The sequence below is a fragment of the Pygocentrus nattereri genome, chromosome 14, assembly GCF_015220715.1.
Source record: "Pygocentrus nattereri isolate fPygNat1 chromosome 14, fPygNat1.pri, whole genome shotgun sequence".
Classification (NCBI taxonomy): domain Eukaryota; kingdom Metazoa; phylum Chordata; class Actinopteri; order Characiformes; family Serrasalmidae; genus Pygocentrus; species Pygocentrus nattereri.
The window spans coordinates 14,515,430-14,539,371 of record NC_051224.1 but is presented as its reverse complement, the minus strand read 5'-3'; the positions used below and the strand labels follow the sequence as shown (position 1 = coordinate 14,539,371).

Here is a 23,942-nt window from a genome sequence, read left to right as displayed (position 1 = left end):
CATATAAAACCAAAAGTGTCTGAATACTAGTCTCCCCCCAATGTATGTGTGGTGAGCTTTGGATTAAAATTAAACTTTGTTTCATGTTTTCAAAACTATATAACTGTATAACTCAAATTCTATGGAATCAGTTGTGAAGTAGCTGTGTGTAAGGAATCCATCTGGCATGTACAAAACACAGAATAATTAAAGATACACTATTCGGTTCTACTATTTTCACCATTTATATCAGTCACAAACTACTTTAGGGCAGAAATTATTTAGAATTGTAACATGTTCTTTTTTTTTTTTTTTTTTTAACCTGTCATGTCTGGCCATTGTAACATGTTCTTAAAACCAGCTGTTTTCTTACAGCTTGCATATTTCACTGTGTTTTTTCTAAGTGTTTAAAGTTTAAAGTTAGAGTCAAAGAGTTAAATACAGGGAAATGTGATTAAGATATTGTCTATTGTAATTGATAGTATGTCACAGAAGTGGCAATAAAGTTTAGGTGAAAAAAAAATGGAATATTCCTTTAAGTCGTAGAAAATAGGATAGTCCAGAAATGGAACGCAACCAATTTTGTCTGGCCAGTAGACTTTTTTACTTTGTCAGTGACTGAGCCACACACTGAATTAATTCTTTATACTTATCTTCCTCCTCCAGGAAGCTCATATCTCAAAACGTGTCCATTTTCACTTATTATATGCATATTATAAGAATATGTATAGAAATATCATCCCTAAGAGCATGTGATGTTAAATCACTTTTCGCTCCTCCTCAAAACCTGCCTTTTGGAAGATTCAGGCTTTCTGCCAGAGCGATTGTCTCTGCAGCCAGTTGTGCAGCAGCATTTGCTATGGGGCTCGTTTCATGTGCTTTACATTTGGTAATGCGCTTTTAAGACCTACCGCTACATATGATCCATTAACTCAGAATCATTCAACAGAAAGTTGTCCTACTTTGGTGGGAAATGTCATACAACTTTAGGAGACACATCAAATACCCAAGTGGGAAAATACCTGTGGAAATATCTAAATTTCTAAAAACTATATGCAGCCTTTATCTGTTCCCAGATCTGTTTTGATTCTCTTCTTACAAATAACAAGAGCTTATCTCTGTTGTTGGAAGAAAACCTCATATCTCCATGGTATCTTTACAGGAAAAGGAGAAAACCTACTTTACTTTTAATGTATGTCAATGGAACCAGACTTTTTCCAGGTAATTTTGGGTCAATTCTTTTAGTCCATTATCCATGAAATCTGCATACAATGTAAAAGGCAAGAGGTATTTTCAAATTATGTGAAAAACTGAAAAACAAAGTTTTCTCTTGTGGAGAAAGGTTTTCTTCCTACCATATGCATAACAGAAGTAGGAGTAGACATAGTTTAAAACATATATAGCCTTTAAAAGGTCTGCACTGATCTCAATCTAATAAACTATAACAGAACAAACATCTAATTTCATGACATCTCTGAATGAATGAAGTCCATCAGTCAGTATTGCTTCGACTCATCCCATTTGACTTAGAGAATATTTTAGAAGATTAACCTTTCGTATCAGTGCTGTTTTTAACATGCCCTCTCTGGCTTCACCTTATGATGCACGAAGCAATGGAAGCGGGTAGAGTTGCCTAAATTAAAACATTCAAGTAAAAAGTATTGTTACTTCAACAATATAATTGAGTTAATAACTTGAGTGAACACAAAAGCATATTTCCAAAAAGCAAGCAGATGTACAAAAGTAAAGACTACTTAATCACTGATGTTCCTAGTACATGCAGCATCTATCAGTGTAGGAACTGAAGAAGGCTCTGTCTTCTGTATTTGGTGCACTCTTGATACAAAATAAACTGATAGACCAAAAAATAGCAATCACAGAGAAGTACAGATGCCTTCAGCAATGTAATTACCAAAAAAGGGACTAAATTAGCATTACTAAATGCTAAAGAAATATGAGTTTTTGTCACTAATATAGTCATTTGAAAACCATGCACACACATTAAAATTGAACTTGTACATATAACTAAGTAAAAGTAACTTTATTAGGCCTACCCACCTCTGCGTAGCACCTACATTAAGTCATCACTCGCAGCACTAGAAAAGGAGGAGGCAACGAGGAGCCGGATTCCAGTAGAGTACTTGACATCAGCTTGGCTAGCCTCAGTGAGCTAATTAGCTGGCTAGCTAATCAAACTAGCAAACTGTTTTTGAGAAGAGTGAGCTTAACTTGCATAAGCTTTGTGAATAATTGCTCCGTTTCATTTAAGCTTCATGTTTAAAATGAGAACTGTAGTGTGTTGCCCCTCTTTGTTGTTGCTAGCTGTGTAGTACTTAGCATGCTAACTTGCAAGCTAGTTACTAGTACTAGGTAAACTAGTTCAACTAGCAGTTCTTCAGCAGTCATGTACAACAGATAGGGTAGTTTATAATTTTTGAAAAATTTATAGTATCTTATTACTCTAACATATAAGCAGGTTTGTCTGCCATGTTTTCACACCTGAAAAGCAAATTTATGTCAGATCGCAATATGTAAATGGTCATCTAGCAATCTTCGTTTCAGCTAATACAGGATCTCAGTAAAGGGGAATATGGTGAAGCTAATAATACAAGGGCATGTTAAAAACAGTCAAGAAGTACTAGTAGTCACTAAAAGGAGTAAATAAAAGGAAACAAAGCTACTTTACTGGGATAGGCTTGGAAAGATAGGAAGACTTTGTGAGTTTGTAAAAATAAGAAGACAGTTATTGGGAAGGAAAGGTTATCAGCTAGTAAGACAGTCTACTGTATAATCAGCCAGTATGTGACTACATTACTATAATCCAGTTTCCAAGGCTATGAGTTGTTTTTGTAAATAGATTACTTGATTTATGCATGTTAAGGATTTGGTAGATGAATGTGGGGGGCCTGGTAAATGTCTTTCTCTCCTCTCTCTCCATTACCCTCTCCAGTTTCCCTACTGGGGAACGAGGCTGACCGTAATCTATCTCCGTGAAACGTTTAATTTATTAAAATTATCTTACATAATGCCTTCTTTATTTAATCAGGCACGCTCGTTTTCTCCCACCGAGCCAAGTGATGGATGGGGTGAGTGGGTGAACACGCTCTTCTCATTTATTCCTCCTTTGTCTCACTCTCTCCCCGTAACACCTCGCTCCCTTCCTGGCCTTTGTCTGATTTTTTTTAAGAGAACGAGGTATTCAGGAGATCATCATGCTCAGTAATAATAGCTGCAATAGTTTAGATTGTAGGGGGCTGTTGTGTATTACTTGAGCTTAATTGTGTTTGAACATGTGTTGGTGATAACCTACACTCTTATAAATAAAGGTGCCAAAAGGGTTCTTTGAAACAATGCCCTAGAAGAACCCCTAAAAACCTTCTATTGGGTGTTTTTTTTTTAAAGGCATACTCTGGCATTTTTCCACATGAGCACCATGGCCAACAATTTTGACAGGAAAAGGAACAGAAAACAGACTCTTCTTTAATTACAGGGAAAAGCATTGAATGAAAGAACTAAATGTGGTTCTTCTGTGGTGTTTCTCCTTTTGGCATCTTTATTTTTCAGAGTAGTAAAGGTCAAGCAGTGTACATTTTTATTGCACATCCCTTCAGTCCAACATCTGAGGTGATTTGTTCAAATGCAGCCCCCCCCCCCCAATTGCTCTGGATTAACCTTGAGCATTAGTCATAACAAGCTTTAAGCATTTGATCATCACCCTCATCACTCAAAAGTAGATTAACACTTAGTATTGCACCATGCCCTTTAGCATTAGCAAGCCTTTAAACAATGAGGCCTGCTCAGTGTATCAAAGGCCTTTTCAATATATGTCCCAGTACAGGAACCATGCAACAGTAGGGATAATTATAACCAAGACTGGATTTATTTGAGTTTCAGAAGTTAGTTTTTTGTTTCCCTGCTGTAGATTATGTTGCTAGTTGCTAGCAGTTTTTGTGTTAGCAGCCTTCATTCAAGGTTGGAGCTACAGCACATTCATCACAATGCAACAGATATAAAATCCAGACATAGAATTTGTGCTATAGCACAATATGGGTGCTTTTACCCAGTCCTAGTTAGAGGCAACCTAATTTCAACACCATTTTTCTCTTAGCTCCAGCTATCTCTGTGCTTGTTCCGTACATGTTCTGCTGTGCAAGAGAGTGCATCCTGAGCATGAATGATTGTGTGGGTTGTTGGCTGTGTCCTCTGTATAGAAGTAGATAGCCACTGTGTTTCTGGAAATAAATGAAAAAAAATATGACCGTTTCAAAAAGAAGTGTTTTTGTGCACACACAGATTAATCTACACACTTTTATATAAGATATTTAGTTGCCTAACTATCTGCTAACCTGGGTGCTACCTTATTCACTGTAAGTTAATAGATATTCAGTGTTTCCCTTTGATGATATGTGTGCTGTTGACCTTTTGAAATGAGCTGTGTCTAAAGAATTCTGTTTACCAAAAAGCACTCTAGGGTTAAGAAAACCCAAAGCGTCGGAGAGTGTTTTTATGATATATGCTATGACATTATACAAACAAAAATAGCTCCAAGCAGGGGTCTCAAACTCAAATTACCTGGGAGGCACAGGCTAGGCGGTCTCCTACAAGAGGTCTGGGAAAAAGTGTCCCATGCTTTTGAATGTTAACTGTAAAAAGTTGTCTTTTTATCTAACATGTTACCCTTATGTTGTAAAATAAATTATTTAGCTATATCTAAACTATACTAATTATATCTAAATTGCACCCATACCTGTGTAGTGTCAGGTTTTCATTTGAATGGTTCCTTCGGCAAGGAGCACTATATTTACTTTTCACAATGTTAACATGAACCTACGCTGATTTTATATAGCTTTTGTTGACTGATGTCTTCCCATCAAATGTAAAATTTGTGGACAGATTTAAAGATGTGGCAGGCTGTATAAAACTGGTGGTAATTTGAGACCCCTGACTGAGTATTTCACCATATGTTAAAGACAATTAGCAGTCAAGCTAAGATATACAACACATATATAATGGCTTATATTTATTGCTGCAGGTTACACCAGGGTGGATTGTGATCTATTAATGAGTATGATGCTGATGAATGCTTGACTTAACAGTAGAGAGATTTGACCAAAGCAAGAGACTACAGCCTCTAAGTAAATGTCAGACCAAGTTTAGCACCCAGGTTAGCTCAATATTGCATTATGATATCACTTAAAGCTATCACTTCAAACTACAATATGAAACAAATACTCCTATTTCAAGTTTTCCTACAGGAAGGCCTTCCAGTCACAACAGTCATGGACATAGCTTGCCTGCCCTTGACTACAGCATTATACTCCGTCATCAGGATCAAACGTTCATATGGCACTTGCTTTGCTGTGCGTCTTTCCATCAAAGATAAAACTAAAGGGACAGGCTGGATCTACATTAAAACAAAGTCTCTAGAGGTAAAGGTCAAAGGTATCTGAGATCATATTTCTGACTCTCTATGATATGGTCTCTGGTCAATGTTGAGGTTAGTTGATAGGGTTTCCATCTCAGCTCCCCTTTCCCCCAACCTATCTTCTTGCTCCTCTTCCTCCCTGGTAATGAAGGCCAGCTCGTTCTCATAGCAAAAGTTAGCACTGGACCGCAAAGACTTGCTCTCCTCTATGTCTTTGGCACTGCAGCATGGTGTGGAGGGCACCTCATAAGTCTTGTGGAAGTGCGTGAAGTCTACCTTGTAGTGGTTCTTCTCCTCAAACACCACTGGCTCAAAGCGATGGCCCCATAAGATTTCACTGGACAGGTAAGAGCTGCGCACCTGAGCTGTCATTGCTGTGGCTTCAACCATGCCCTCTAGGATCACCACAATCTCAAAGTCCGTATTGTCCAGATCCTGCTTGCTGATTCCAAAAAGAGGACTTTCCTCATTGATCTCATGGATGATGGTGAGGGGTGAGACGAGAAAGATACGGTCCAGACCTTGGTCGTACCCTACATTGATGTCAATCTGGTCAAGAGGGATATACTCTCCCTCTTCTGTCATTCTTGGCTTGATCAACTGCGCTCGCACATGGGCTTCCACTATGTGGCTTTTCCGCAAGTTCCCCACTCGCCACATCAGGCACAGCTTGCCATCCCGCATGGCAATCACGGCATTGTGGGAAAACAGCAAGGTCTCTGCTCGTTTCTTGGGTCGTGCCATTTTGGCCATAATGGCGCCAATCATAAAGGAGTCAATGATGCAGCCCAAAATGGACTGCACGACCACCATGAAGACGGCCATTGGGCACTCTTCCGTCACACAGCGAAAGCCGTAGCCAATCGTGGTCTGTGTCTCAACCGAGAACAGGAAGGCCGCAACGAAGCTGTTGACCTGCATGACACAGGGCGTGAAGTCATCCCCAGAAGTTCTGTCCATGTCGCCGTGCATGAGGGCAAGTACCCAGAAGATGAACCCAAATGCCAACCAGGACAGGATGAATGCAAGTGAGAAGAGGACAAACATCCAGCGCCAGCGAATGTCCACACAGGTGGTGAAGATGTCTGCCAGGTAGCGCTGTGACTGCTCTTCCATATGTGTGAAGCTAACATTGCACTGGCCAGTCTTGTTGACAAAGCGGCTGCGTGCCTTCCGCCGTGTCTGGATCTTCCCATTTCCAAAGCCATTCCCGAGGGCGGGCATGTTGCCGTGGCGATGGACGTCCTCCTCCGATGATGACACAACACTGTACCTGTGGGACTTGCCCACACTCATGCCACTCTACTCGATCAGGACTAACCAATGGATGGAATGCCAGGCCTCCCTGTCTCTTCACCAATCACTGGACAGGACACAGGGACCTGAGACAGAGTGAAAGATAAGGTCAGTCCTCTGACATCTTATAAATATTTCACTTATTACACTTTAGCTAAGTGCTTGTAGTCATTTTGGGAAAGAGGCAGTAACAACTGCATTAAGCAGTTCAGTGAACACAGCCATCACTGACTGTTGACCTCTCATCTTGATTAGGGCTCTCATGATTATTTGACTGAACTTAGTTTAACTTAGATTAAAAAATAATCAATTAAAAAATACCTTTTTGATGAACTAGTATGCAATTTTCATGTCAATAACATGTATTTTCATTCATTAGTGCTTGTTGAATGCACTGTGTATTGTAGTTTATTGTATTGTATTGCATGGCGCTGCATGGCACAGAGTTCTGTGCTCAACTCTTCCTTATTTTCTGGGTATCGTCACTGAATTTTGTTTCTAGCAGTACCTGAGCTCAGGACTGTCTTTTTCTCTAACCTATTGGTAACTAGCAAAGATCCCTTCTTTAGATAGACAAAGCACTTCTTGTAAGTCACTCTGGATAAGAGCATCTGCTAAATGCTGTAAATGTAAATATAAAATGTATTTTAATTTTTACAGGAGGAGTCAGAGCTTGAAGGACACACTCATTTCTGAGTGTTCTTTGTTTATATATTTCCAAAGAAGTTCTTTGAAATCTTTTTAATGATATACATAGTTTGTTATTGTCCAAAATGTCTGTTTTTATTGAATGGCCTTTTTAATTGTGTTATCATATCATCGGCCAATTAGTAGATTTCTCGATTACTAACATTATCGATTGTGACCATCTCAATCTTGATTTGAGTATAGGTCAGGTGTGCGCAGACTTTTATCTTGGGGTCAAAGGGCAGTGTTTTGTGTTTTGTTAAAAATAAAAAAACATGAGCAGATTTCAAATCAAGTTTTTAAAAATTTATTTTATAATGTTACACTGTATTTTGTTGCTGAAATACTTTAAAAATGCAAGGAAAATATACAGTACCGTCAGTACAAGTCAATAAAAGTCAGACACTACCCTTTATTTATTTAATTTCTTGTCAAAATAGCTATTGGGAAACGTTATTCATCTTTTAGCATCAGGAAAACAGCAGAAAACATTTAACAGAAAAATACACAGAACCCTCATCAACTAAATGTAATATAGATTTTTTCATTATTTAGTATGTCCACTCTATTCTTTTTTCGATACTTGCAAAGTTCAGTCTTAATAGTTGGCTGCATTTTCTGCTTCTCACAATCAAAATAATACAAAACTTAAATAAAATGAGTTGTCTGTTGAGTTCCTTTCTCACAGTGAAGTGATGAACAGAAACACTTGCAGATTTTCTTGGATCTGAAGAAACAATGGAGCTTGATTTTCTCCTCACTTTCAATGATGAAAGCTCTAAGTAGTGTTTATCTCTGATTTATCTCTGAAAACTGATTTATCTCAGTTTTGTTGGTCTACCAGGTCTTGCACAATTCCTGATTATTCATTATTATTTTCCTTTGACTTTTCCCTTTCTTATGCAATTAGATCATTTAATATGTAGTCAGAATAATTACTTGTTCTTAATATTGGCTACCTAATATTGTACTCGACTGGACATGGCTGACTTGTGCACAGTACTGTATAGTAAAAAAAATAGTGTGTTTGTTCATCGAGTGAGGGGGTGGTGTTAGTGTACCTTTCTGGGAGCCAAACCAAGGCCACACTTTGGACAGCACTGGCACAGATAAATGCTTATACATAGAAGACTAAAGTAATTTCGAGTGTAGTGATTCATTTAGTTGTCTTGACTGCTGTATATTTTTACCATCTTTTAATTGGGAAAACCAAACCACCCTAGGATAAAAATGGAAATCTGGCAGCTGATGCAGTGCCGTGTTATATATGTAGTGATGAAGGCAGATTTAGTGAAGTGTTAGTGATGTGTTACTCTTCTGCTCTAGGATTGTGCGCACAAGTGTTACTCTGTGTGTGTGTGTGTGTCTCTGTCTCTATGGCAGCAGATGTAGCTAATTAAAGTAATCTCACACTTTCCTCAGCTCCACACCTCACTTCGGCAGAGCAACTACCAGCGTTGGGGAAAGTGAGGGTTAAAATGCAGCTCATCATGATTATCATTATCATCATCACTGCGATCCTCAATACCTTTTTACATGAGTATGTTACCCCCACGTAAGCCGGTAAGTCTTTCATTTACAGTCCACAAAGTTCTATGTATTAACCTGGTATGTGTAAGTCCAAAGTGGTAAATACTGTTCAATTATTTTGGCTAAAATGATTGTAAGTACCAAATCTAATGATATTACATTGAAATATTTAACAGGTCCTAGCTGTTAAAGTGATAAAGGACATAATAAAATATCTCTAAAATATTTTGATTAATAATACATTTTAATGTAATACCACATATTACATACAAAAGCAGGAAAGTAAATAACTTAAACCTTCAAGTACTGGGTACAATATATGGTGTAAACCTATGGTACCAAGTACCATGATTGTACAGTTTTCTGAAGAAAATGGTAAGGACCCATTAAAACCACAGTAAGAATTACTGCTGCTTTAGAAATCTTTTTACGCCATAAATCTACCTGGCACTTTTTACTTTTTGTACTCAGTACTGTGGAGAATTTACTTTTTACCTAGATTTATTTCTAACATAGCTAGGTGCTTTGGGTACCAAAGATTTGGACCTGTGACCTAGCCATAGCTGATGTGGAGCTGGATTGGGATTTCATTTGGAAGAATATATTGCTTTTATCTAAAAATGTTGCTCATCAGCTGATACACTATAAGTTTGCACAAATATTTTGTGTGGCCCCTTACCAGGAATTCCAAATGAAAATTTCCACGGATAAACTTTGTTCTAATTGCTCTTCAGATGCTCTCAGAACGTTTGTTCATGTTTTCTGGTAGTGCCCCCCTGTAAAGCATCTCTGCGAGACAACAGCTTCCTTTCTGTCTTTTCTTTAAGAGGTAGATCTGCCCTTATATCCAGCCTTGTTTCTGCTCAGAGTTGAGTACTTAACTTGAAACCCTGTCAAAAGAAAAACGTATTGGCTTCTCTGACAGAAGTGAAAAAAGTCATTTAGAAATTTCATGCAGAACAGAGCGTGCACTAAAGATCTATATTTTTATTTTTTTATGGATGTCCTGGTATTGGTACTGGCTAAAATTGATGCTGTGTTCTCTTGGTCTGCAGCAGTTGACACGGTCAAAAAGGTTTGGGACAGGACCTTGTCTAGTTGAAATGATTTGATTGTGTGTCTATTTGTCTGCTGGGTTATTATTTTTGTACTGAAAATGTTTCATAAAAATATTTTCCCATAAAAAATACCCAGCAATTTGGAGTTTGAACCTCACTTTTACCTGGTTAATATGTGGTGTTCAAATGAATAGTTTGTTAAAAAAAAAAAAATCTAATTTTCATGTTTTTCCAATTACCTCATATAAAACCAGTAAGTGTTGTGTTCAGTTTAACAAAACAAGAACAAAGAAATCAATGGGTTGTCTGGTACATTGCCATCAATTTCCTACTGATGCAGATGCAGGCATATTTCCATATATGTGGTAATACATTGTTATTCTGATACTTACAAAGAAGGTCTCCAGGAGGATGTTCTAAAATCTACAGCTGTACCAAGTAAATTTTTACCAAGTAAACTTTTTCTCTGCCTTCATTGCTCTCACTTACTGTCATGCCATATGTAGCTAAGAGGACAAGGCTGAAATTGGCATCTTATTCAGCAGCTCCTTATTCAAATTTCTGTTCCACATTAAATGGTGGAGCAGTTACAGTCTCGCACCTACATGCACTACAGTCTAACTGCCTAAGGTGCCACAATGTAACTGCTGCACTATTCCATCAAGGTGGAATGGAAAATTTGAATAAGAACCTGTCTTAAGCTTCACTGTAAGAAATGGGTCCAGGGAGTCGCTGGTGGGTCCAGTATCCAGCTGTAGCAGTTCTTCATTTGTATATTTAGGTTCAAACGTGTATGATTGAGGCTCATTTGTGCAGAAAATGTGCTAATGTAATCAGACATTATACACATGCTTAACTTCTTTACTTATGTTAGTCTATGGTGTAACTTCATTGTGAGTTCCTTTAGCTCTGTCTTTGGTTGTTTTGCATGGAATGGTGCAAAGGAAAGAAGCGATTCCAGTCATCCTAAATGGCTTTTAGCTATACCAAGGGCATCCAAAATCTGGCCCCAAGTGCGGCCCAGTTGGCCCGTGATGGTGGCAGCAGCACCATAAAATTACAAGCTAGCTAAAGCTCAGGAGCCTTTGCTCTTAGACCTTCAGCCTCATTTACTGAACGAAATTTAGTCAAGACTACGGCCATAAAATACATACTTAACTCGGAGAAGTGGCGATTTTGGAGAGATGAACATTTAAATACTTTTCAAATTGTATATTTGAACAAGTAAACAGGTGAATAGGAACATGATTAATACATTAGACATGTTTTGTTGGTAGTCTTAAACAATTTAATTATGAGTTATAAGTGTTTACTGGGGCGGCACGGTGGCGTGGTGGGTAGCACTGTCGCCTCATAGCGAGGAGGGCCTGGGTTCGATTCCCCGGCCGGGCGACTGGGGTCCTCTCTGTGTGGAGTTTGCATGTTCTCCCCGTGTCTGCGTGGGTTTCCTCCGGGTTCTCCGGTTTCCTCCCACAGTCCAAAGACATGCAATCAGGCCAATTGGACATGCTAAATTGCCCCTAGGTGTGAGTGTGTGAGTGACTGTCTGTGTCTGTCTGTCTGCCCTGCGATGGACTGGCGACCTGTCCAGGGTGTATCCTGCCTTTCGCCCGAAGACTGCTGGGATAGGCTCCAGCATCCCCCCGCGACCCTGACGGAGAAGCGGCTTGGAAAATGGATGGATGGAAGTGTTTACTGATCCAAAAAAAAGGCTTGTGCATCTTTTATGCAATGATAGGAAACATGGTATAATATAGACAGCTCACATTCTATGTGTTAATATTTGGAAAATGTAATATTTTGAATCATTTGAGAATAATATTTTGGCCCACGTGGATTTTGACACAGTATATTTTATAGTGAGTTATCCTGTGCACTAAACCACATCGACTTGTCTTTGCTAACTGAATTAAGACCTGGTTGTTGTTTGAGCATGTAATCAAATACAAGTTCTGGGCATGTATTTGTGTAAATTTGACTTTTCACATCCACTGGTTGTTAGTTCCAGTTTGATACCAAACAGGTCTTGGCTGCTGCCTTGGAAAATCATGACAATTAGATTTTTCCCAAACTATTTCTGTAAGAAACTGTTAAAAAGTTAAATTTCACCCATAAAAAAGTATCACTATAAGCACTCATGATAACTGACATAAACCCAGGTTAACATTTGTGAATGGTTATCCAAACAAGCATCATTTACCTTTTATCCTTGTGCTATGACTATTGATGCTGCTTGTTATATAAGCCTTTATAAATGTCTGTATAGGTGTCATTTGTCGTGAAAGGCTAAGGTAGCCTTATGAATGCTGTCCTACAGTAATGTGTTTTATGTTCTCAGTGCTGCGTCATTCCCCTGATAGCCCCTGAATTGGGAGCCGCCGGTGGGGTCCAGATTTAGGCGTCCAGACCCAGTCTGACTCAAGTGATCTGTCTTTCTAATAATAGATGCCTGTCTCACTGTTTCTAGTGCACATACACACTCACACACACACACACACTTCCAAGGATCTGTGCTCTAAGACATACTGTACTCCCGCAGAGGCATCACGCACACACACACGCACACACACACACACACACAGTTGAAGAGCGGGTAGTGATAGGTGCTGCTATATCAGTGAGTGTGAATAGCTGAGAAGCTTCAGATCAGATGAAAGTGATAATGAGAATAACACACCGTATGATTTCCTCCACACACACACACACACACACACACACATACACACATTGCTCCGTCCTTACAGGGCTCCAGAATAAAAGAATCAGATGAAGAAATGGAGGGATATAGAGGTTACCATGGAAACCTGTCTGGTGGAGGTTGTGTGTGTGCGTGTGATTGTTTGAGGGGTGACTGCCGGCTTCATGCTGCGGTATTTTAGTCATCCTCCAGGTGGCCAATCACTCAGAGAGAGATAGGGAAAGAGAGAGAGAGAGTTAGAATTTTGGTATAATAGAGGTTAATGGGAGTAGAAGTGAGAGAGTTTTTTGCAGCTAGAGCAAGAAACACCTGTTACTGGTTACTGTGTTCTGTAGGTATGCCAGGTAGTGAAACTGAGTTGCCTGATAGGACAGCCAGCTGACACTCTCTTATCTCTGCGCTGCTCTACTTTTTCTGATTCGCTCCAGCAGAAAATACTCCAGCCCCACACACCTCCACTTAAAGGTTAATCATACATACTTACTACATACATCCTGATATTTCTTAATTTGTATGCTAATGAAGTACATTATATATATATATATATATATATATATATATATATCCACCTATAGGATTTTAGCTCTGCCCATGCAGGCTGAATTTATAAGGAGCACTTTAGCCCAGACGGCATTTTGAGTGAAGTACAATACAGGGCAGCCAGTTAGAACAGAGCTCGTTTATACACGCCTGTCTCAAAGGCACAGTAACAAAATTGTCTGTTTAATTCCAAGGAACAGGTTGGAAAATGTTCATGTAAAAATTATTCTGAAAGATTTTGGTATCTAAACCCACACAAATGTTGGGAAAAATAAAAATGCAGGAAAAAATTAGGAGTGGAGCTTGATTTCACTTCTTTTCCTGTGTCTTTCCCCTTCTTTGTGCAATTGGATAATCTTATATCTAGTTTCCTCAAAAATGTCACCTGAAACACTTAAAAATAAAATGGAAATAAAAAAATGAAATCTCTGGCTTTTGCAAATAAAATTCGAAAATTAGAAAGCGATCTAGAAACTTTGCTCATAGCAGCATGGTAAAACTATTTTATGATGCCTAATGAGGTTAGGCCTGCACATTTTAGAGCTCATTGATACTGAAGTGTATTTACCTTGCCTTTCAGAATCAGTAGTTTGGATCAGATAAGCCAGAATGTATTGCAACACGGAACAGGGATCATTTGAGTCAAAGTTATTAGAATGACTTTCCGATATCCTAATCAGGCTCCTGTAGACTAGGCATTTCGAGTGTAGATTTGATCAGTCCAGACGAGGACAGGCTTATGCAACAGCTTGCTAAGAAGGAAGTCTGGAATTCTGAGCCTCAGAACTGAGATCATGGAAGCTGAAATTTAACAGCACAGAATTCCGAGAGGTAGACAAAATTCTGAGAATTCAGTACAGGTGGCCAGTCTAGCCAGCTCAATAACTAAATACCAGCTTTATAGAACACTGGCAAAAATTCTACTTAACCTAATGAATACAGAAATTTAGAGTGCAGTAATATTGGAAATTATATTTACTTTGCATGCAGGTGAAAGGTCATGCTGCTGGGATAGATCAGCGTAATCAAGCTAGTGTTAGGATGATGCCTGATATCTACATACACTATATTTCCAAAAGTATTCACTCGTCTGCCTTCACACACACACACATATTAGCTTGAGTGACATCCCATTCTTAATCCATAGGGTTTATTATGATGCCAGCCCACCCTTTGCAGCTATAATAGCTTCAACTCTTCTGGGAACGCTTTCCACAAGGATTAGGAGTGTGTTTATGGGACTTTTTGACCATTCTTCCAGAAGTGCATTTTTGAGGTCAGACACTGATTTCGGACAAGAAGGCCTGTCTTGCAGTCTCCATTTTAATTCATTGCAAAGGTGTTCTATTGGATTGAGGTCAGGCCAGGCCAGTCAAGTTCTTCCACACCAAACTGACTCATCCATGTCTTTATGGACCTTGCTTCCACAAGTTGGGAGCAGTTAAGCATTAAGAGTGCCCCCACCTGGGCAAACACCCTACACTATACCAATAAGAGTCTTTGGGCAAGACTCCTAACACCACCTTGGCCTCCCTGTGTAAAATGATCAAACTGTAAGTCGATCTGGATAAGAGCGTCAGCCGAATGCCATAAATGTAAATGTAACTAAGTTGCTCTGCAGTGTAGCCATGCTCTGCTTGAAAATGAATAAATGATAGAAATGATAGTTCCTTTCACTGGAACCGTGGGGGCCAAGCCCAACTCCTGTAAAGCAACACCACAACATAATCCCCCCTCCACCAAACGTTACACTTGGCTCAGTGCAGTCAGACTCATTCATTGATTTGCCAGATGGAGAAGCATGATTTGTCACTCCAGAGAACTTGTCTCCACTGCTCTAGAGTCCAGTGACGGCGCTTTACGCCACTGCATTTGACATTTTGCATTGTGTTTAGTGATGTAAGGCTTGGATGCAGCTGCTCAGCCATGGAAACCCATTCCATGTTGCTCTCTATTCGATGTTCTTGAGCTAATCTGAAGGTCACATGATGTTTGGATGTCTGTAGCAATTGACTCTGCAGAAAGTTGGCGACCTCTGCGCGTTATGTGCCTCAGCATCAGCTGACCCCGCTCTGTCATTTTACTTGGCTTACCACTGCTTGGCTGGGTTGCTGTTGTTCCTAATCGCTTCCACTTTGCTATAGTACCACTGACAGTTGACTGTGGAATATTTAGTGGCGAGGAAATTTCACAACTGGACTTGTTGCACAGGTGGCGTCGTTTCACGGTACCATGCTGGAATTCACTGAGCTCCTGAGAGCGACCCATTCTTCTGCTAATGTTTGTAGAAGCAGTCTGCATGTCTAGGTGCTTGGTTTTATACACCTGTGGCCATGGAAGTGATTGGAACACCTGAATGATTTGGATGGGTGAGTGAATACTTTTGGAAATATAGTGTAGCTTCAACTAGTTCGAGCAGCATTGTCCCGCTTGGTAGTGTAGCATTTTAAACTGGAAATTCAACCTTATGAAGTAAATCTAAGCTCCAAACTGAATTTATTATGTTGAATGGGATTTTTTTTCTGGTGATCTGTAAATCTGTTATCTAGATCTGGTGTTTAGAACATGGATAGATCAGTTAGGTTCTTTTTTACAACAGACTTTCAGACCTCTAATGGGCAAAGCAAGGGCAACAGTGGCAAAAACAACCTGAAAGTACTAATTTACAGTAAGCTTCAGTGCATTTATAATTGGCTCAAGTTGACAGAGATAACAGAACTCAGGCCAGCGTGGCTGGTGGGACTCTCTTGGCCGCACAGCCTGTTCTGTCCCCTCTCACTTTGTCAGTTTGTCTGCTTGAACGTTCTGAATGAAAAGGGACAGCTGTCATTTTAATATTCGCCCGCTCTGAGCTTTGCTGCTCCTCTGGCCCCTCAAAAACAGAACAGAAATATGGAAATCATGAATAGAAATGTAAATTGGTATAGAATATGCAAATTCTGACAGGTACCTGAAAGCCATCAGAAATTACTCTACAGTATGCTGCCCCCCCCACCCCCCCACCCCCCCCAAATCTCCATAGCGACTGGGCTGAGAGTTCGTCTTGCTCCATCAGTCTCATTTAATAAACTTTATGAAGGAAGACTAATAACATTCTCGCCGGATGTGCAGAGCTACAGCCTCACAGGGTGCACAGGGTGACCTAGACAAGCATTTTATCTCCCATAGAGTGCAAAATCCATCATTTGTCTTCCAGTAATCAATTTAGTGTTTTACAATGAAGTGTTTTTATGACTTCTGGGAGTTTTTAGACTTCTGATGTAGTATTTACAAAATATTATATATAGTCCAAACTTTTTCTGTTGAAATATGGTTTTATACTTAAAATTTACTTTCAAACAACATAAATGTTCATCACATTTGATGAGTTTTGTCTGTTAAAATATGACTTCAGACAGTAAACATTTCCATCATGTTTGATGGGATTTATCTGATAAAATATAGTTTTTGACTTAAGACTTACATTTAACAAACACATTTTCATCATATCTTTGTCTGTTAAAACATGATTTCAGACTCAAGATTCACTTTAAATAATAGACATTTTTTATCATAATTAATGGGCTCAGCCTGTTATATTATGGTTTTAGACATAAGAGTAACTATAACACCAAATAAATGTTCACCACATTTGATGGGCTTTTTATTGTTAAACTATGGTTTAGTTAAGGTTTACTTTATGTAATAGGACTTTTCATCATGTTTGGACTTTATCTTTTAAAATGTGCATTTAGACTTACGGATTTACTTCAAACAATAGGGATTTCCATAATGTATGTGCTAAAATAGGGGTTTACATTTAAGATTTATTTTCAAACTGTAGGAATTTTTACCATGTTTGATGGGCTCTGTTGAAAGGTTGTAGATTTCAACAATTGGAACTTTAATCACATTTAATGGACAAAGTCTATTTAAATGTGTTTTTAGACTTCAAATTTTCGTCACATTTAATGGATGTTGTCTGTTAAAATATGTTTTAACACTTAATTGAAATTTTCATTACATTTAATGGACGTTGTCTGTTAAAATGTTGTTTTAGATCCAAACAATTAAAATTTTCATCACATTTAATCAACTGTTGTGTGTTAAAATATGGTTTTAGACTTAAAATTTACTTTAAAACAATAGACATTTTTTCATGTTTGGGGCATTTTATGTTAAACCATGGATTTAAACTTTTATGAGCTTGGTCTGTTAACTTTTTAATGTAACGTTCACAGAATTTTACATTAAATTAGCATTACTCAAGACTACAACTTAATAATAACTAATTTTATTCTTTTTTTCATGTTGTCACTGCATATGTAGACATACAAATGAGCTTAAGGGGTTAAACTGTTAACTAATGTTCAAAATACTGTAATAACTTTTCGGCGAGATTACATAATCAATCAGAAAAAAACATGACACGTTTGAGAAGAACGGACTATGTCACTGACAGGGAGGGGTTTGCACAAGATGCTGTGTGTGGACAGCTGTACACTTCAGACAACAATTCTCATGCAGCATGACAGCTTTTATATGATCCTAATGATCACAAATGCACACGCAAACTGCTATAGTATAAATCCAGCAGGGTGCCACCGGGTTCATAAGACTGAGAACAGATTTGACTCACTCATGGTAGTTGCAGTCAAGCACGAAGCATGCCTACAGGTTGTAAATGATCGCTGTGTATACAGCATATGACAGAAAAGCAAAGACGAGAGTTGCTGTGTAATTATGCTGCCACAGAACAGATAAAAACAGTTTTTGCTTACCTTTTGCCCACTCGTATGTCTTTGTAATATGTGTGCGATAGTGTGGATGTAGATAGAAAAGGGGGCTTCTTGCTTTCTCTCTTGCTCTGGGGTTAAGCTAAAGCATGATTCCTCCGAGTTCCTCAAGGGTTCCTCTGTGGGTAGAACCACTTCTTTAAAGTCAAGGAGATCCTATGGTAGTCCTGCAAGGTCCTCATCCTCAGCGATGCCCACAGCGAGACACACAAACATTCACACACACACGCACACAGTAAAAGAGGGGTCTTCACTGAACGTGGTAAATAGAATCCCCTCTAAAAGCTTGCGAAATGTTCCAGTAATGTTCCGGTAGTGTTGGTCCGATGTGCTAATGCACAGTTAAGCTGTGATGAGGCTTCAGGATTTCTTGTGTTCTTCTCCAGTGTTTCAGTGCGACCAGTGGATCCTCTCTCTCTCTCTCTCTCTCTCTCTCTCTCTCTCTCTCTCTCTCTCTCTCCTGTCTGCTATCTGATCCAGTGCTTCAGTTTTTTTCACACCCTCTCTCTCACTGTTGCAGTCTCTCCCCCTCTCTCTCTCTGAAGTTGGCATTTGCAGAAGCTGGCCTCATATGGATGCTACCACTTCAAATCATTCAGTTTATGCAATCGCAATGACTAAGTAACATACACCATTTTTCGTTTCCACCAGCCACTTTGGATGAAGCCAGGAGCCCTTTAGACAAATCAAAATGTAATATAAAGTTGTTTAGTGCAAAATGTATTATTATTATTATTATTAATTATTAATTAATATTATTAATAATAATTGACTGCAAGCATTCCGTCTTTTTAATCGCATTCACTTCAAAAAAGATGGTTCTTCAAGGGTTCTTTAGTAAAGACAATGGTTCCTTCTAGATCCATGAACACTCAAAGAACCTTATGCATGCTTATATATATTTTTGGGGATTTTTTTCCAATTTTCTCCACAATTTAGTCATATCCAATTCCGCATGTTGGTTGGGATGCCAACCACCACATTTTATCAAACTGCCACTAACACAACATCATTGGGCACGTAGACAGTAACTGCCAGTTGTGTTATGTCAGCCCACAGATGATGTGCTAGCTAGCTAAGAGTGGAGCTTGATTTTCTCCTCTCTCTCAAAGTTGAACTTTATAAAAGTTGTTACTTCAGTTGTGAAATTTCCTTGCTACTCAATATTCCACAGTCAGCTGTCAGTGGTATTATAACAAAGTGGAAGTGATTGGGAATGACAGCAACTCAGCCACGAAGTGGTAGGCCACATAAAATGACAGAGCGGGGTCAGCGGATGCTGAGGCGCATAGTGTGCAAAGCTCGCCAACTTTCTGCAGAGACAATCGCTACAGACTCCAAACTACATGTGGCCTTCAGATTAGCTCAAGAACAGTGTAGAGAGCTTCATGGAGTTTTCATGGAGGTTTCCATGGCCGAGCAGCTGCATCCAAGCCTTACATCACCAAGTGCAATGCAAAGCGTTGAATGCAGTGGTGTAAAGCACGTCACCACTGGGCTCTACAGCAGTGGCGACATGTTCTCTGGAGTGATGGATCGTACTTCTCCGTCTGGCAATCCGATGGACGAGTCTGGGTTTGGCGGTTGCCAAGGGAACAGTGCTTGTCTGACTGCATTGTGCCAAGTGTAAAATTTGGTGGAGGGGGAATTATGGTATGGTGTTGTTTTTCAGGAGTTGGGCTCAGCCCCTTAGTACCAGTGAAAGGAACTCTTAATGCTTCAGCAGACCAAGAGATTTTAGACAATTTCATGCTCTCAACTTTGTGGGAACAGTTTGGGGATGGCCGCTTTCTGTTCCAATATGACTGCACAGCAGTGCACAAAGCAAGGTCCATAAAGACATGGATGAGTGTGTTTGGAGGGAAGAACTTGACTGGCCTGCACAGAGTCCTGACCTCAACCCGATAGAACACCTTTGAGATGAATTAAAGCAGAGACTGTGAGCCAGGCCCACATTGGTGTCTGACCTCACAAATGTGATTCTGGAATAATGATCAAAGATTCCCATAAACACACTCCTAATCCTTGTGGAAAGCCTTCCCAGAAGAGTTGAAGCTATTATAGCTGCAAAGGGTGGGCCGACATCATAATAAACCCTATGGATTAAGAATGGAATCTCACTCAATTTCATATGCGAGGTAAGGTAGTCGAGCGAATACTTTTGGCAATATAGTATACAAGTCTGCTCAGAGATAGCGTAAATCAAATACACTAGACTAGCAATTACTACTAGATATTAATGCTGCAGGAAAATTGGTTTCATCCAAATTGTATATCATGTCGTTAGAAAGACACTGCCACTAGTGACATTACTTAACAAGACTCAACAGAAAAAGCTAAAGAGCCCTATCAAAGACCTGTAAACACCTTCATCAGTAATTTTCAAACAAAAATATTATGAAACCACAGCTAATTATCCCTAGACAGATTTCACCACACAAGATTTCCCAAGCCCATTCTCAGACTAATGATAAGGAAGGTAAGAGAGAAGCAGTCCCTTGAAGACCTGAAATCAGCAGGAGCAACAGTTACACAAAGAACAATAAGCAATGAACTGCACCACAATCATCTCTATTCTAATAACACACACGGAACTCCTCCACTGAAAGAGAAGCACAACGATGCGCATCTGAAGTTTGCACACAAACATTTAGACAAATCAGAACCTTTTTGGAACAGTGTACTCATGTTCAGAGAAAAAAGGTTTGAAAGTATGTTTCCAAAAATACAATTCATGATGTGGGACACATCATTGAAAGAAACATGAATGTAGCAAAGTACCAGGACATAGCGCCAAGTAACTGGATCGGTGGATATGATGGCTTTTCAACAAGACAATGATCCCAAGCATAAAGGCAAAATAACTCAGAATGGATTTCTAAAAAGAAGGTGATGCTGCTGGTGTGGCCTTGCTAACCTCCTGTCCTGAATCCTATAAATGTATGCAGGATTTTGAAATGCACAGTTACCAACAATAAACATTTGAAATGAATGATTCCTCTCTAACAGATGAACCAAAAGAGTTGTTTGAAGTTTGAGATTGTACCAGGGCATATCACCATGAAACTGGAACTGGGGGGAAGACGGACACAAGACAATGACCCCAAATAACTCAAGACGGGTTTCTGAAAAAGAAGGTGAAGGTGCTTGTGTGGCTTAGCCAGTCTCCTGCCTTGAATTCTATAAATGTATAGAGGATTTTGGAGTGGGAGTCATCAGAGGGACATTTGTAACATTGGGGAACTGAAGATGGGCCAGAACTGAATGAAAGTGCAGCAAAAAGCTTATTATTCTTACTATAGACAAGTTCTCATTTGCGTTGGCTTTGCAACAGAGTATGGATATTACACGTTTACATAAACACATCTTTGTTTATGCTAAAGAATGCATACTTTTCATGTTTGCAAGTGAGTGAAAAGTCAAAAGATGTTACATGTGTAAATCTGTAGTGCACATATGTAAAAGTATATTAAATAACAAAAACAAAATACTAGTTTCCCCTATATTACATCAGCACAGTTACTGCCAAAAGTAACCTGAAAGCCAAAGTGTGTTAATGTAATAGAGGTTATTCACATGGAAATGATAACGATGATGATGGCACATTTGACTTTTTTTCATTGTATGAAAGGAATTACAGCAAAGGTTATAGCTGTGTTTGTGTGTGTGCAGGACTCTTATGAATAATCTTTTTGAAGAGGCTGACTCTGTGGTCCTGGTAGCACACGCAATAAGGGATGATGACAGATCGAGGACATTTTACACATGCGCACACGCACACACACACATACAGTCTAATCAGTCATGCCTGCTCATGCTACCTAATTAATCTTACTGTCTATGTGTGTATGTGTGCATGTTTGTGTGAGATGTTATCATAGCTGACCTACCGTTTGAAGCTGTACTGACTTTCGGGGCACAAACTTAAACAGACTGGTTCATATTATGACAAATCACTTTTCTATTTTAATTAGATAGATGTGAACTCTGCACAGAGAACTTCGCTCTCCACTTTGCTTGGGCTTGGCTCACTCTGATGTTGACTTGGGTTGCAGGAATGGCAGAGACTGATACTCTTTCAAGTAGCAGGTTTGCCGCTTGCTATGTTTGGAACATCGGACAAGTCAAGACCCTATTATTGAACTTCGGTAGGAAACATACTCATGTTGTCAACAAGTGAAACCCTAGTTGAACCATATGCCCAAGCCAACAGCTACCATAAATTTCTACTGCTGGTGTGTGGCTGTTTTGAACTACAGTACAGGCTATTTACGCCCCTGTGTGACCAGAAAATTATGAAAAATAGTTGTTTAATGTCACTCACAACATAAATTATTAATCCATCTTATGCTGTTGAGATATACATAAACTTCTGGGTCAACAAGATCGTTCCAAGTATTTGGGTATTTTTGAGCATGTTGACAGGTCCTAATTCTGCTCAGATCGTTGAAGTTACAAACTTAACAGATATGTAGTAGCTAGAATCATATTATAATAATGACAAAGTGCATTTATAAGTAAGTATATATAATTGTTTTTATTAATTACATTTCGTGTGAAATAAATAGAGCTGTCTTGTGGTGTATATCTCCTTCAGGGATCAAAAAAAAATGGAAAAGTGTTTTTATGTCATCCCCAAAATGTGATTGGAGGGGAAATAGAATATCCTGTAGTCCTGCCATTAGCATTCTTGGATAATGCATTGAAATCATCTGTAATGAGCTACAGCAACTCAATAGCACCACCCGTTTCATTGGTCAGGGGTTGAAGAATGTGTTTATAGAGTTTATAGAGATTATTTGATAATGGATGTGAAGAATGCAGGATGATTTAGTGATTCGAAATAACTCCAGGGGCAGAGATGTTTGGGTTGAAGGTTAAAGGTCAATGAAGGGTAAGTATAGGTTACCAAAGAAGGGTTACTGATCTATACTGACCATATTCAAGCAAATTTACTTAATAAACAACTGAAGAAGAAACAGCTTCCAAAAGCCTGGATTACTTTTTCTAAATAAGCAGTCTGATTAAAAACAGGTAATTGTGGGCTGACACTGATATGTAATGTTATTCATGTACAGTGCTGTGCAAAATCAGAATCCACACTTTCATTATTTTATTTTCAGTCAGAGTAGCCATTACTTATATCATTTATTTTTTCTGCATCAGGAAAATAAAGAAAACGCAAAAAATACACAGAAGCCTCGACGTTTACATATAATATCCAAAATTTCAATGTTTCATGTGTACACCATTTACCTTTATAACAGCTTCAGTCATTTTTGAGGGACTTGCTTTCAGTTCAGTCTTAGAAGTTGGTTGCATTTTCTGCTTTTCACAATCCAAGTATTCCCAGTTATGTCAGTTCATAAAATCTGGCTCCACATCTTAGATGTCCAACATACTAGTCCAACGTCACATAAACATTCTGAAGTTTCAGTGTATAACAAATGCATAATCATATACTAGTTTAAAACATCAGCCAGATCTAAACATCTGTCCAATGCTGATAACTTTTTAAGCAATTATTCGCAGATACTGATGGGATTCTAATATCATTCTTAATAATAACCTACTCAAGTTGTGTTGAGGAAACTAGGTCTCTTCTACTCTATTAGACTGAATGAAAATGTGTGGCACAGTTGAATTAAGCTCATACAATGTTTTATTTTTTGAGTGTTGAATATATTCAGATTTGTTCTCAGCTTGACGTTACTGATGTAAAATCAGTACTCCCACCACTCCATCACAGTGCCTTTTATAAGGAGTTATGTATAGCAAATAAAGCGCTGGGGTTCCCTGACAATTCCTTGAATAGCATGAAAAGGTATGCTTTCAGAATGACATAATGCAGGAGAAGGAGTCAGTCAGCTAAAGTGCTGTCATTTCACACACATCAGGGAGATGCTGAGAGGTTTGTGTATTGGGACATTGTGAATAAATTACAAGCTCAGCCT

At 38.9% G+C, this 23,942-nt stretch overlaps 1 protein-coding gene across 3 annotated transcripts; it reads right to left on the bottom strand.

Annotated features, from left to right (window-relative positions):
* Window positions 1–237: 237 nt before the first annotated feature.
* Window positions 238–18,441, bottom strand: kcnj12b (potassium inwardly rectifying channel subfamily J member 12b). 3 transcript variants are annotated; one of them, XM_037544994.1, is made up of 3 exons: window positions 17,974–18,441; window positions 5,681–6,786; window positions 238–4,211 (listed from the first exon to the last, which is right to left on the bottom strand). In XM_037544994.1, the coding sequence occupies exons 2-3, from the start codon at window positions 6,698–6,700 to the stop codon at window positions 4,050–4,052; spliced, it is 1,182 nt and encodes a 393-aa protein (XP_037400891.1). In that variant the 5' UTR covers window positions 6,701–6,786; window positions 17,974–18,441; the 3' UTR covers window positions 238–4,049. The 3 variants fall into 3 exon arrangements, with proteins under 3 accessions (XP_037400891.1, XP_017540108.1, XP_017540100.1); XM_017684619.2 differs by having other exon boundaries at window positions 5,765–6,786; XM_017684611.2 differs by having other exon boundaries at window positions 4,074–6,786; window positions 17,974–18,440.
* Window positions 18,442–23,942: the final 5,501 nt, after the last annotated feature.

Coding starts and splice junctions, on each gene's coding strand:
- kcnj12b (XM_017684611.2), bottom strand. CDS start 6,700: ATGAGTGTGGGCAAGTCCCACAGGTACAGTGTTGTGTCATCATCGGAG.